Genomic DNA, 12,606 nt, shown 5'->3' on the forward strand with positions numbered 1-12,606 from the left:
GGGTGAATGGTGGTTGAAGAAAGGTGTGCGCCCAGTTTGGCCAAGGGGTTTATCTTTGACGCCGGAGCGTCTTAAGACGCTACGCACTAGAATCTGATCAATGTAGGTCAGCGTAGGGCGCGTGGGCCTTCTCGCGTAAGTGTCTTAAGACGCATGCACTGTCTGCTATACGATTCCCGCCAGTGCCCAACTGCTTCAAACAATAAACTGACATCTCATGGAGTGTAACAAGATTGAACGTGCCTGTATAGTAGCTCTACTTGGGCTATGCTATGACCCCCTACGTGGTGAACTCACTCCACATACTTAGCATTTGTACACCCTTCTCCCAGCGTGAACGTCCATCTTCCCGAAGTTTCTTCTTTGCCGCCGCAGACAGTGATTTCACCAGTTGGAAACCGCACTTGACCCAACGGAACAGGCCGCCCGCCGAGTACTGAGTGAACGAGTATCGCCGCTCGTGCGACGCGAGCGGCATGTTTGAGTGCTGAATGAGGGTGGACGGGATCAGGATGGTCGAGCCCGGCGGGAACTCGATCACCATGCGTAGTTCCCAGAGGATAATGTGCCCGCTGCAGACGGGGTCAAAGTCGCCAACCGCTGTGATAGCACACCAGCCCCAGGGGAGATTTTGGATATTGGCGTGGACGTACGAGACAGTGCGTGGGCCCAGATTGAATGTCGTGTTGGCGAATACGTTATTGTTGAAGTTGCGACTCACTTTCTCCCTCATCGACCACTACCACTACCAAAGTCTTCAGGGCAAGATATCCATGTATGACTACTACACGTCTCTCGAGCGGATGATGGACAACACTGGGACACAGAAGATTCGCGATCGCTATAAGGTGTTTATGCGCGTTGTGGCCCAATGGCGACATTTGAAAATGCTGCAACGAGCTGGACGCGGACACCATCCAGACGGAGCGTGCGGGACAAAGCCTGGTGAGCTTGTGGTACGCTGTCCTGCCTGCCCGCATCCCGATATCAACCTGCCGCCTGATTGGGATCAGGTGTCCGACGAACTCAAGTCAGTCCTTATCTGTCTATCTGTCGGACGTTCACTGATGCATTGCAGGTATATGTACATGTTGACTGTTGCAATCGACGTTTGCTTTCGTCTCAAACGACGTGCGGTGTCCTCGGAAGAGAAGGATCCCATCCTCGGAAGCGGCTGGGCGTATTTTGTAGAGGATACCGGGTACAGGGAGGTGCTTCAAAACCACCAGAACGAAGACGAGGTTAGTCTATCGAATTGTATCTCACAGATGGTTTGACGTCTAACTAGCCTCATTAGATATCATCCTGTACCGGGTTTGCCGCGCTCGACCACGCTAACACAAAGTTCTCGCGTGGTTACACCGCAATTGGTGTGGGTGCGGTCGTCTGTGCTCGTCATGAGTTTTGGCTAGCCCTCGGCATTGGCGATCTGCAAAAGGGCGAGAGGTATGTGTATTTAGTCTTGTCCACACCGTCCAAATCCAGTGGCTCATGCATAGGCAGATACATCAACATGGACTACAATTTTGTGTGCGCTATGAAGGAGTATCTCATCGTCAACAAACTCATCAGCTACGACATAGCCTGCCAATGGTCGAAGTTGCTGCTCAAACACATTGCCAAGTTCCCCGACCACATTCAAATCAATGTCCCCGAGTGTTCCCTCTCGTACGCCATCCCGAAGCTCCATATACAGAGTCACATCCGAGAGGGACACTTGCCATATTCCCTCAACTACAGGAAGGGCATAGGGCGAACCGACGGCGAGGGTCCCGAGCGGCACTGGTGGGACATACAGCCCGCTGCTGCCAGCACGAAGGTCATGGGACCTGGGCAGCGTCAAGGTGTCCTCGAGGATTATTGGGGCTATGCAAACTGGCGGAAGAAGGTGGAATTACGTGAGTTTATTTATCCTTTCTACTCTAACGCGGCAACAGTGCACTGACGTCTTCGCGCTATAGCCTGGACTTTGTGCAATCGCCTCAAGAAGGCGTTGGGGAAGTACTCCGAGCACAGCGAGCTGCTCAGAGTATTGACGGGCACGTTGAAGGCCGCGCCGATTGATGAATGGGAGGCCGAAGTCGTGGAGTGGGAGGCGGACCCTTTTAATAGGGACGATCCCTACGTGGCAATGTCGTCTGGTAGGAGCTCACACCGTCAAAACACTCTGTTGAGTACTGATCAGTATTTGCAGGGCTCACGGAGGCGGAAACAGTGCAGGAGCTCACCTCAGAGGAACAACGCGCCAGCGCAGTCCCGGGTTATATCGCCCTTCACGACGTGAGCTTGCTCGGATTCATCACGACTGGCCTACAGATAGAAGAGCAGAAGTAAGTCCTCGGTTTCGCGCTCGCCTTAGCTTTCTCTGATGCAGGTCGCTCAACAGGATTCTTCTAAAAGCGGACGCCAAGAATGCGACACCGAGCAAACTACTGAGTGTCCACGAACACTGCAACGCGCTACGCTGGAAAATCCAGAAGTTTCGGGAGCTACAAGCAATCTACATGCCCCGCGCCATATCCCTACTTGCTCAAGACGCCGCGTATTCAACTGAGGTCGAAGCCGTCGAAGACATCCACATCGGCCTTCTGTCAGAAATGAACCCTCGACATCGCCACACCGTATGTTCGCCGCGCCTGCAAGAGATGGAGGCCCGCCTGCACAAAGCTCAATGCCACGACACCCTCGAAGATCTTCGCATCAAGTTGCACATCATCAACCACCTCTACCGATACAAGCAAACGAACGTCCGCCACCAGGGACCAAACACTCGCGTCCGCGGCGACCTCACATCCCAGGATGAGCGGAAGACTTGTGCGGTGGAGAAGTATCGGCGAGCGCGGCGTGCTAAGCTCGCGCTCTCGGGGCCCGGTGAATGGGAGACCAAGTACCACGTGCTCGAGGACTGGGACGTGCGAGGGCTAGAAGACGATGATCCAGATGCAGTGGCTAAACGGAAACGGAAACACGGAGACAAGGCTGGGCCCGCGGAGGGGCATCGTGTCCTCTTGTGGATCTGGCATGCGGCGGATGCGGGTAAAGATGGCCTTATGACGGATTCCTTGCGCGTCGAATGGCTGAAGGCTCGGGCACGAAAGATGCGGTGGGAGGAGGAAACGAAGATCCTCCAGGAGGAGATGCGGCGCGTTCTGGCCACCCTGGAGTACGAGGAGACCAAGTGGATGGCGTGTGGGGCGGCTCGGTTCACTACCGACAATTGTCTACGTGAAGGCCTGGCTGCATACGCAGCGAAGCAAGCCCATATCCGTCGTGCCATGCACACAACCTGCATCGTCGTTTGTCGCGACATGGTAACCGTCGCGCGAGGCGGCACTCCTCCAGACTGGGCAACCTTGCAGAATGCGGAGAACACCACCGAGGTTCTCAACAACCTGGACGCACCAACACTCGCAGAGATGTATCAACTCGATGGTGAAGACCTCGCACCTTTCGCAAACGCTTGACCCCCAGAAGCCTGCCTCCCTTGAACTCGGTCACTATTCAGGGGTTTCCCTGTGCCCGCCACCTCGTCGCTCGATTCCTCCTCGGACAACCCACCACTGCTCCCGCTCCCAGCGCTATGTATGCTCTCCCTCAGCATGTCCCTGACGTGTCTGCCCTTTCCATCTCATCTGTTTTCCTGTGTACGTGCTCTTCTTCATCTCCGGTTTCACGTCGACTAACCGCCGCCTTGCAGACTTCCTTGTAGCATTAGAGTGAATGTATACTGCTTACACTAACGGCTCACTCAACAAACAGCAGCAAGCCTGAGTCGAAAGTGGACTATCAGTCCTTCTGCTAGGTGAGTATCACGCGCGCGACGCGCAGACAATACACCCCGGCTCCTACAGAGATGTATCCTGGGCTACAATTGTATCGCATCCTGCGCAGTGCTCGCCCGCATGTCGCATTGTGCAGCGCCGAATGTGCGCGCAAATGCCAGCGTCGCGGACCGTGCGGGCGGACCCGCTAGAGCGTACTAGTAGGCATTGGGGGATGCATCGCGGTGTGGTGCGCGAGGCGAGATGGTCGGTAGTCTGAGGACGCGCCTCCACGGTGCTGCACTTGCAAGGAGATTTTGGAGTGCCCGCACATCAGGCGATGCGGGATAGGCAGGGCGCGCTACATTGAGACATGACAGGCCGGCTGTGCGATGCAGAACCTTCGGAGCGCCCGCGCAGCGGACGAGGGGCGAGGCGGTGCGTGCGGAATGCGATGCAGCATGGCGGGCTACAGTGAGATGGCGCAGGCGGGCTACGCAAGGCACACAGCGCGCGCACACTGTGCTGTCCGCGCACATATCGAACGAGGCGGGGTAGAAGCGCCGCGCGGCTTAGAACACGGCGGGCGGCACGGGGTGCGGCGCATGCTACATTACGGCGCGCAGGACGTGCTACACAAGGCATACAGGGCGCGCGCACAGTGCTGCCTGCGCGTGCATCGAACGGGGCGGGATAGGAGCGGCAGGCGGGATGGGGTGCGGCGGGCGGGATGGGGCGCGGCGCGCGCTACATTAGGGCGCACACGGCGTGCTACGCAAGGCGCATAGGGCGCGTGCAGTGCGGTCTCGTCCAGGAGGGGCAGGCATCAGATCAGTAGATCTGGCCAAAGTAGGTAGCACCGTGTATTGCCATTTGGGGGTGTGTACACCAGTAAGCAAGGAGGAGGAGCATACGCGAAGGCAAACTGCCGCATTGGGAAGGCGGCCGAGATGCTGGGGGAGGGCCTACAACCCCGCAGGCGGCTATACAAGCCCTCGTGATAGATCAGTACATAAACAGTTTATGATGTAAAACGTCTCAGGCAGGTAGTCAGTTTATGATGTATCACGGTTGCAACAGCTGGTGCGTACAGGGCAGGCGAGGGATAAGAGAGCAGTGCGCCGCCACTATTGTATGCATCGCGCGGGATCGTACTAGATGGTATGTAGACACCGGGCATACGAGACCGGAGCGCAAGCTTGACGGATATCACGAGCCAAATACAACAGCAAGGTCAGAGCTCAGGGCTCATAACCTGTCGAGAGGTCGACGAGAAAAGAGCGAGGAATATAATGATGATATTACGAGCAGAAGGCGACTAGTACTTATAGTAGAGAATAATAGAAATTTTCTAGTGTGCTAATAAGCACTTTGTAGTCAGTCAATGCCAAGCTATACGAAAAGAGTAAACCAGTAACTAAATGATCCTAGCTAAGTAAGAAAGGCCGTGTTTGTAATGTAAGCAGACTCGGAGGCGTCCTGCGGACGTGCTGCCAGGCCGCGCAACAAACGGCCTTCATGTTGTTGGATCCAGCAGGACGCAAGGTGTTTGGATGCTCGCACATGATGTCATAGAGACCCTTGTGGGTGAGCAGGGCTTCCATGGCGATGATCCATTCGCTGTGGTGTCAAAATTTGCGCCAGAGGGTGCTAGCCCATTCTCGCACCCATCTTGTGATACAGCATAGTCACCATTTTGCTGATGTACTGTACTACATCAACATTCATTGACAGTCATTGGCTGCAGCTGGAATTCCAGCACAGTACACTGACCACCAGAAACGTCCACCAGCATCCAGTGGACTCAGTCAAACAACAGTGAACTCCAACAACTGCCATTGGAGGCTGTTGGAATGGCAATGGTTTACAACATGCACCAGTGGAAACCAGAAAAAACCGGTGTCTAGCATCGGCATCCTTCGGATTCCACCAGATTCCATGGGAATACGGTGCACTTACCACCTCCGGGCATATTACTGCCAAGGAGCCAAGCCTCAAACAGCTAAACGAGCTGCTCCGGCCTCTGGTCGATGAGCTGCTGGCGCTTTGGAACCCTGGAATCTATCTGCTGAAGACAGCGATGAAGCCAGTGGGTCGCGTCATACGTGCGGCGTTGATACCTCTGGTCTGTGATCTCCCCATGCTCCACAAAACAGCTGGCTTTGCCTCGCATTCCTCCCGGCATTTCTGTTCCTTCTGTCCGCTCACTCTCGACGAGATCAACAATGTCGAGCGCTCTGCCTGGCCCCGGCCTCACACCTGGTCAACACATCTCAACATTGCACAGCAGTGGAAGGAAGCACCAACCGAGGGGGCCCGCAATAGCGTCTTCGCCGATCACAGAATCCGGTGGTTGGAGCTCCTCCGTCTACCCTATTGGGATCCTACGTGCTTCACAGTGCTTGATGTCATGCACAACTTGTTCCTCGGCAAAGTCCATCATCACTGTAGGCGTTTATGGGGTGTCAATGTAGCACAAGATAAACAGCCCACCGCTTTGAAGGCCACAGAACATACACCTGTGCAGCAACAAGCATACCTAGACAAAGTATTCGCTGTGACGTGTGTGGGGTCGCAGAAGACACTCGCCAACATACGCAAGGACTAAACCTCCGCAGTGGGGCGGTTCAATAACATCCTCGGTCAGACAAGCTCGGAGCTTACTAGGCTGGAGATAGCATCTGCGCTGCTCAACTGAGTGAGTGCCAGTTCTGCGCACACATACTAGTAACTGACTCCTCTTGACGACGACAGCATAGGCTAAGAAGAATGGTGCAGCAAACCTTCGCCTACCGCCTGTGTTGAACGTCCCCACCGCCAGGTTTCATCTCCCTGCCAACAACATGCCACGAGAAAATTTGTGGTACAATATCTTCTCCAAGGATGTGCTCGAGAAGGTGCGGTCGGACATCGTGTCCACCATATTCCCAAGCTGGCTAGAGAAACCCCCGTCCGACTTCGGCAGTCCCGCTCATGGCAAGCTCAAAGCAGATCACTGGTGCACGGTAGCTACTGTCAATCTAGTGATTACCCTTGTATGTCTTTGGAGCTCCTCAGGCGCGTCCCCCAAGGAGAAAGCCGTGCTTGAGAACTTTGTCCATCTTGTCTCCGCAGTCGGGCTGGCTAGTCAATGGTCCATGACCAATCAGCGCGCCGCACTGTATGACCATCACATGGAAGCATATCTTTGCGGGTTACTCTCTCTACGACCACAAGCTTGTTCCAAACCACCATCTATCTCTTCATCTCCGCCCTCTATTGGAAGTGTTCGGGCCTGTTCACGGATGGTGGGCATTCCCTTTTGAACGTTACAACAGGACCCTCCAGCACATGAGTACCAATTCCAGGGCAGGTGAGTGTCCTTCCTCTTCCCTGCTAATCATTGCCTGACTTGCGCTGTAGAGGACATGCCCGGAACCTTCATGCGGTGCTGGTACATTGGCACGAACCTCCGCTGGCTCATGCAATCAATGGAGTGGCCAAAAGATCCGATATTTGCCAACATGGTGAGGATGTATGATACTGCGTTCCGCGATCGTGTACGGGGAACATGTGTCACCGACATCCTTCACGCCCTTGACAACCGCACTGCCAGCTCCCCATGCGTGACATGGCGCGACCTCGGCCTCCTCTCACCTCCACTTCCATAGCTCTGCATACCGGGCCTGGTGATTGAAGTCATGCAGGGGGAAGGCCTTTTCTCGCAGCTCCCGCACGTCGAAAGATACCGTGGATTGCGCAGCGCGACGGGCCCTCTGACTGCGCTCCTCGATGGCGGTGCGCGTGCTCCTGCTCGGTGATGACGTGCTCCCTAGCTCGTCGCCTGTTGCCCATCGTTCCCTGTACCTCACGTACCCGTCTGCCGGCTCCCCACCAGCGTTGAGCTCCTCTGCTTTGGGGCTCTCGCACGATGCCCCACTGCTGAACTCGCCCACGCCCACGCCGCACACATCGACGCACCGGAGTCCGCCACACACGCACGTGATGGACGCTGTCGCAGGCTTCGAGGACAGGCGAGGGTTCTGTGGGGAACTGATGCAGGACATACGAGGAGGCTGTGTCCTGCGGGCACCCTATGCGGGCAAGAGGTGCCCCCGTGAGGTGTACCTCTGGGGCACCAGTAGCGCAGGTGCACCCTCCGCAGTGCGACGGGCTCTCTGGCATGGATATGCGCCATTGTGACGCTCGGCTACAGCAAGCCATCACAAATGCTCCCTGATTGTCAGTGCGTCTCGTGCTCCCACTCGGCGATGACACGCTCCCCCCTCCCCCTCTCTCCTTCGCGTGCTCGTCCGCTGACACCCTGCCAGCGCCCAGATCCCCCGTGTCGGTGCTCTTGCACGACACCCCGACGCTGAGCCCGCGCACACGCCCGCCTGCCTCTCTCGTACTTGCTCGGCAATGACGCGCTCCGCCCACCCCTCACGTACTTGTCCGGCAGCCACTTGCCCGCCCTCCACGCCTCCGCCTCCCGTGTCAGTGCTCCTGCACGACACTCCATCACTGAGCCCGCACACGCACTGCACATGCCCGCCCCTTGCACACTTGTTTGGCGACAACATGCTCGCCCTCAGCACCTCCGCCTCAGGAGCCTTGCGCCCCGCCCCGCCTCTGAACCAGCACCCCCCCCCCCCACGCGTACCCGCTCAGTGGCCACTCGCCAGTGCTCAACAACTCCGCCTCGGGAACCTTGCCCCTCGCCTCACCGCCTAACCCGCACACACGTGCGCGAAGCATCTCGACGCTGCGCATGCACGCGGGCAAAGAGGCCAACAAGCCCGATGCACTCACAGGTGCCCCGCGAGACATCCCTCGGGTGCGCCGGTAGCGCAGACGCGCCCTTCAAAGCGCGGCGGGCTCTCTGGCGCGGGTATGCGCTCCCACGACGCGCTGAGGAGCTGCCGCGGCGCGCAGAGGTGCGTCTGGGAGCGGTGTGGCGTGCTATGGTGCGCTCGGGAGCTCCCAGCAGCTCCCAGCAGCTCCGAGGCGCGCTCAGGAGCTCTGAGGTGCACCAAGGAGCTCCGAGCAGCTCCTCGACGCAATTATTACACTTTGATATTTTAAATACCACGCGCATGTCAGTAGAATATCATGCCTTATGATATTTTGAATACCTTTTGCACCCAGATAAGCTTATGATATTCAAAGTGTCAGAAGCATATCATGCCTTGTGCATTGTTCCCGATATATAGAATATCAGGCCCGTTCCGATTGTCCCGGAATTTATTGTGACAATGCCATTTCACTCTGCCCGCCACATTGTATATTCAAAGGCTATCATACTGACCGACATGTTCATGATACGCTAAGTTTCGGCGCTGTTTCGCGTGCCAGGGATTACAATGTTCATTGTAACACGACATTTGTACTATTCCGGTGTAAAGAATCCATATGACTCCTTTAATGCCTTACAGATTTCATACGCGATCCCCTTGGGCCGGCACGGTCGCGTCATTTAAAATTCCTTCACTGTTTCGTGCTCAAGGACTGTTCTTTATGTCTGGTATCCCAATATCTAACGGACGTACAAAATTACTAGGCCTTTGGTAGCGAGTCAGAAATCTTGAGGCCAGTTATAATTTGCTTCAAGTTCATGAACTGTATCAGGGGTCCTGATATCGTCCGATGTTTGCCGTGATATGCACGCGAGGTCGCACGAGGCGGGGAGGGTACGCGCGGTGGCGCGAGGCGTTGGAGTCTACATGCGCGCAAATACATCAGCAAAGTGGGTGTCCTTTCTCGGTAACTCTTCGTAATGCTGCGTCATTAGTGTCGTGCTATATAATTCATAGAGCTCTACTCAATGACGTGTAGGAGCCATGAAAGTCTGGAGAGTGGGCGGCACGACGTGTAACTCTTGTCGGATATCGCTGACGCTAGAATACGAGACAGACAGACTCAGTCTCCGTACACGGTGGTGATAGAAGAGCTGTATTAGTTTACCTAGAATACGAGACAGACAGACTACGTATGGTTGTCAGTACTGTAGACTAGGTGAATGGGAACGTATAGAACTGACCTCAGTCTCCGTACACGGTGGTGATAGAAGAGCTGAGGGAGCGAAGGCAAAAGACGAGCAGGAAAAGACTGCGATGCTTATGTAATCGTAATAGGCGCGCACGCGCCGTACCGTACGAAACATCCTTCTACTCGATGGACCTATACGTCCTACAACATTAACGACGCAGAACCTCGCGCATGAGTCTCGATCATGCTGGGTCACCCGGCGCAAGACTCTAGAGAGCTATCGAGAGCCCTGCACGAGGCTCCCTAGAGCGACCGATAATGTCGCGCGCGGTGAGGTAGCACGCCGCATGAGCGCGCGCCGTGATATCCGTAGCTCCATAGAGCGCCGCAGACCCCCGCACACCGTAACATGGAACCCCGTGCCCCCTCCAATTTTCGGCCATTCTCGCGAGCGGGACGTGCGCACGAGAGGCGAGACATTCTATTAGACAGTAGTACACTGTTCATCTATACATCGCAGCATACCCGGATGGCCGCGGGCAGACACAGGCCGTAGACACAAGGGAATTTCGAAAGCAAGGGACGCGTCAGAGGGGATCAGAGAGAAGAGCGAAACAGCGCGCGAGGACAGAGATGTTGCATCAGGACAGAGACGTTGTACGAGAACAGAAGCCGCGCGAGGACCGGAGCTGCGCCCGAGGACAAGAGCCATGCGCGAGGACAGCCTGAGGGGCCGTGCACAAGGACAGGGGCCGCGCGCGAGGTGGTGGACGAAGATGGATTGCAGAGGAGCCGTGTGCCGTCAGGGAGCCGGGGATGTCCTCCTGTCAGTGAACAAGAGCGAAACATGAGCGTGCTGAAAACAGTGTGGGACGTATGGACGTACGGTCTATGTGGGCGAGCGGCGCGGCGGTGTATGAGCGGCGGAGGCGGCAGCAGTGGCGGCTGCAGCGGCCTTTTCGGCCTTCTCTTGAGCGATCTCGAGCATCAAGCGGTCGTGCGTGGATGGTCCGTTAGTAGCGCGGCGGCTGGCGCGGCTGTCCTTGTTGCCAAACAGCTCCCTGGCGGGGTCATCAAAATATAGGTCATAGACAACAAACCATGCAGTACTCACTGGCTCCACCATTCAACAAGCTTGTCGTGCCAATCATCATCTTCCAGGAACGCTGTCATGACGAGCGTGTTGAATTCCTGACCGATGAAGTCACCGTCATCGTTGTCCCACTGTGTCCGAGCATTGATAGCGAAGCGAGTCTGCAGAGGATCAGCACGGCGAGCTTCGAGGGCGCTGATACAGAGAAGCATACAAGGACTGCGATGTAGATAATCACAAAAGTGCTGATCTTGTAGATATTGTTCTTGGTTGCGAGCGCCACCTTACCCTTCTTCTTGCTCTTCCTTCGCCACCGTCGGACCTTGAAAGACAAGCCTGGCAGACTGTAGGGACAATGAGTGACAGGCAGAGAAGATAGTGTACTTGCCCTTACATTCAGGAGAGCCTGGCTCTTGAAGAGGCCAGGCTTTGACTTCCCGGCAACATAGAGGTCCATGTCGTAAAAGAGCACGGGGTAATCCCCGCTTCCGACGACAGGACCGGTCTTGACGCCGTCACGGACGTCCCGACAGAACCTGGATAACATTAGTGCATAGGGACCAGGGCAGTGGCTACGGGCGTACTTGTACGGGTCTTTGTCAAAGTGGTCGAGCATTGTGACAGGGCAGAGAAGCCTGCCTGTTTCTGGAGTGCTGAACCCACGCTGGGCCTTGTCCTCGACTTCCTCGGACAGACCCAAGATTGCGCGGATGTTGTCCTTGAGCCGATTGGCGTCGTCGCTCCGGGCCTTGCCGGCAGTAGCCTTCATCTGGCGGCATATATGCGTGAGTATATGCGCAAATATAGTGTGGTGTCACTCACCCATTTAGCCATGTTGTTGACAAGCTCCGGGTGGCGACGTAGGTAAGGCATATGGAACTCGAGGCCTGGGAACTCGGACTTGATGAGATCGAAGTAGCAGATGCCTTCCCAGTACCGGCTCCAGACGCTAGTACAGCCAATAGCAGGTCAGTGTAGGCGCATATATAGGCAGACAACTGAGACTCACAGAGGTGATTGTTGCTCCGGGTCGTCGGGCGAATACGTGCCGTCCTTCGCGAGGCCGTCAGTGAGCACCTGGTAGTACCCTACAAAGCAGCCAATCTCGCGCGGGAATAGCCGCATGATGTTGTACATAAACTCTGTACCATCGGCGATGCGTTGGGGTTTCCTACAGGGGTATCAGTGCGCATATAGTCATTGCGGAGGAAGGTTGCGTACGTTGAGCCGAGTACCAGGTGCTCATAAAGATGCACAACGTGTGCGTCGAACTGAACTACAGGCTTCCCTGCTGACTTTGACTTCTTCCTGGGCCGACGCTCTGCAGCGTTGTCTTCTTCAGCCGATTGGGTTCCGTCGTTGCGAGATCTTGTGCTCTGGTGAGCCTGTGCATCCCGAGAGCTTCCTGAGGCTTGACGAGGCGGAGAGTGGGGTTCAGGGGATGGCGACGAGGCAGGTGGTGGGAGAAGGCGAAGCGGCGGTGGAGGTAGAGGCGATGGTGCGCGTGCTGGTGGAGAGGAGGAAGGTAGAGAAGATGGTGGGTTCATGGGCAAGTGGTGCTCGGTGCGAGATCCTTTCCTGCGCTGTACGCGCATGAGTCCGACAAATCCTCTGGTCATGGCGATGATGGGGTTAAAGGACAAGCCGTGCGATGAGGGGAGGCAGGCAAGAACGCATTTTTATACTGTCCCGATCTGGAAGAGAAGCCGGGCCAGAGTCAAGGAGCAGTGAGATGCTTAGGCGCTCGAGACGCGACGTGTTGCTCAGAAACATCATGTGATCGCT

At 56.0% G+C, this 12,606-nt stretch overlaps 6 protein-coding genes across 6 annotated transcripts; 5 read left to right on the forward strand and 1 right to left on the reverse strand.

Moving 5' to 3' along the window:
* Positions 1-563: 563 nt before the first annotated feature.
* Positions 564-1,945, forward strand: TRAVEDRAFT_124302 (uncharacterized protein; the record flags this gene model as incomplete). The annotated part of the gene is made up of 4 exons (XM_008040823.1): positions 564-1,030; positions 1,079-1,211; positions 1,298-1,446; positions 1,504-1,945. 4 exons carry the CDS (start codon positions 564-566, stop codon positions 1,943-1,945), a joined length of 1,191 nt encoding a protein of 396 aa, XP_008039014.1.
* Positions 1,946-2,597: 652 nt separating this feature from the next.
* TRAVEDRAFT_123208 (uncharacterized protein) lies at positions 2,598-3,464 on the forward strand (the record flags this gene model as incomplete). The annotated part of the gene is made up of 1 exon (XM_008040824.1): positions 2,598-3,464. The coding sequence occupies one exon, from the start codon at positions 2,598-2,600 to the stop codon at positions 3,462-3,464; it is 867 nt and encodes a 288-aa protein (XP_008039015.1).
* Positions 3,465-5,742: 2,278 nt separating this feature from the next.
* TRAVEDRAFT_107463 (uncharacterized protein) lies at positions 5,743-6,231 on the forward strand (the record flags this gene model as incomplete). Its single annotated transcript, XM_008040825.1, has 1 exon — positions 5,743-6,231. A coding segment is annotated over one exon (489 nt), but the record flags the coding sequence as incomplete, so codon positions are not given.
* A 373-nt stretch (positions 6,232-6,604) lies between these two features.
* On the forward strand, positions 6,605-7,411 carry TRAVEDRAFT_20801 (uncharacterized protein; the record flags this gene model as incomplete). Its single annotated transcript, XM_008039953.1, has 4 exons — positions 6,605-6,796; positions 6,942-7,048; positions 7,079-7,113; positions 7,164-7,411. The coding sequence occupies 4 exons, from the start codon at positions 6,605-6,607 to the stop codon at positions 7,409-7,411; spliced, it is 582 nt and encodes a 193-aa protein (XP_008038144.1).
* A 121-nt stretch (positions 7,412-7,532) lies between these two features.
* On the forward strand, positions 7,533-7,980 carry TRAVEDRAFT_48122 (uncharacterized protein; the record flags this gene model as incomplete). Its single annotated transcript, XM_008040278.1, has 2 exons — positions 7,533-7,904; positions 7,957-7,980. 2 exons carry the CDS (start codon positions 7,533-7,535, stop codon positions 7,978-7,980), a joined length of 396 nt encoding a protein of 131 aa, XP_008038469.1.
* Positions 7,981-10,617: 2,637 nt separating this feature from the next.
* TRAVEDRAFT_48123 (uncharacterized protein) lies at positions 10,618-12,440 on the reverse strand (the record flags this gene model as incomplete). The annotated part of the gene is made up of 8 exons (XM_008040279.1): positions 10,618-10,789; positions 10,843-10,982; positions 11,036-11,143; positions 11,216-11,357; positions 11,406-11,590; positions 11,644-11,770; positions 11,831-11,992; positions 12,043-12,440. The coding sequence occupies 8 exons, from the start codon at positions 12,438-12,440 to the stop codon at positions 10,618-10,620; spliced, it is 1,434 nt and encodes a 477-aa protein (XP_008038470.1).
* Between the last annotated feature and the right edge of the window lie 166 nt (positions 12,441-12,606).

Source organism: Trametes versicolor (assembly GCF_000271585.1).
Source record: "Trametes versicolor FP-101664 SS1 unplaced genomic scaffold TRAVEscaffold_6, whole genome shotgun sequence".
Classification (NCBI taxonomy): Eukaryota; Fungi; Basidiomycota; class Agaricomycetes; order Polyporales; family Polyporaceae; genus Trametes; species Trametes versicolor.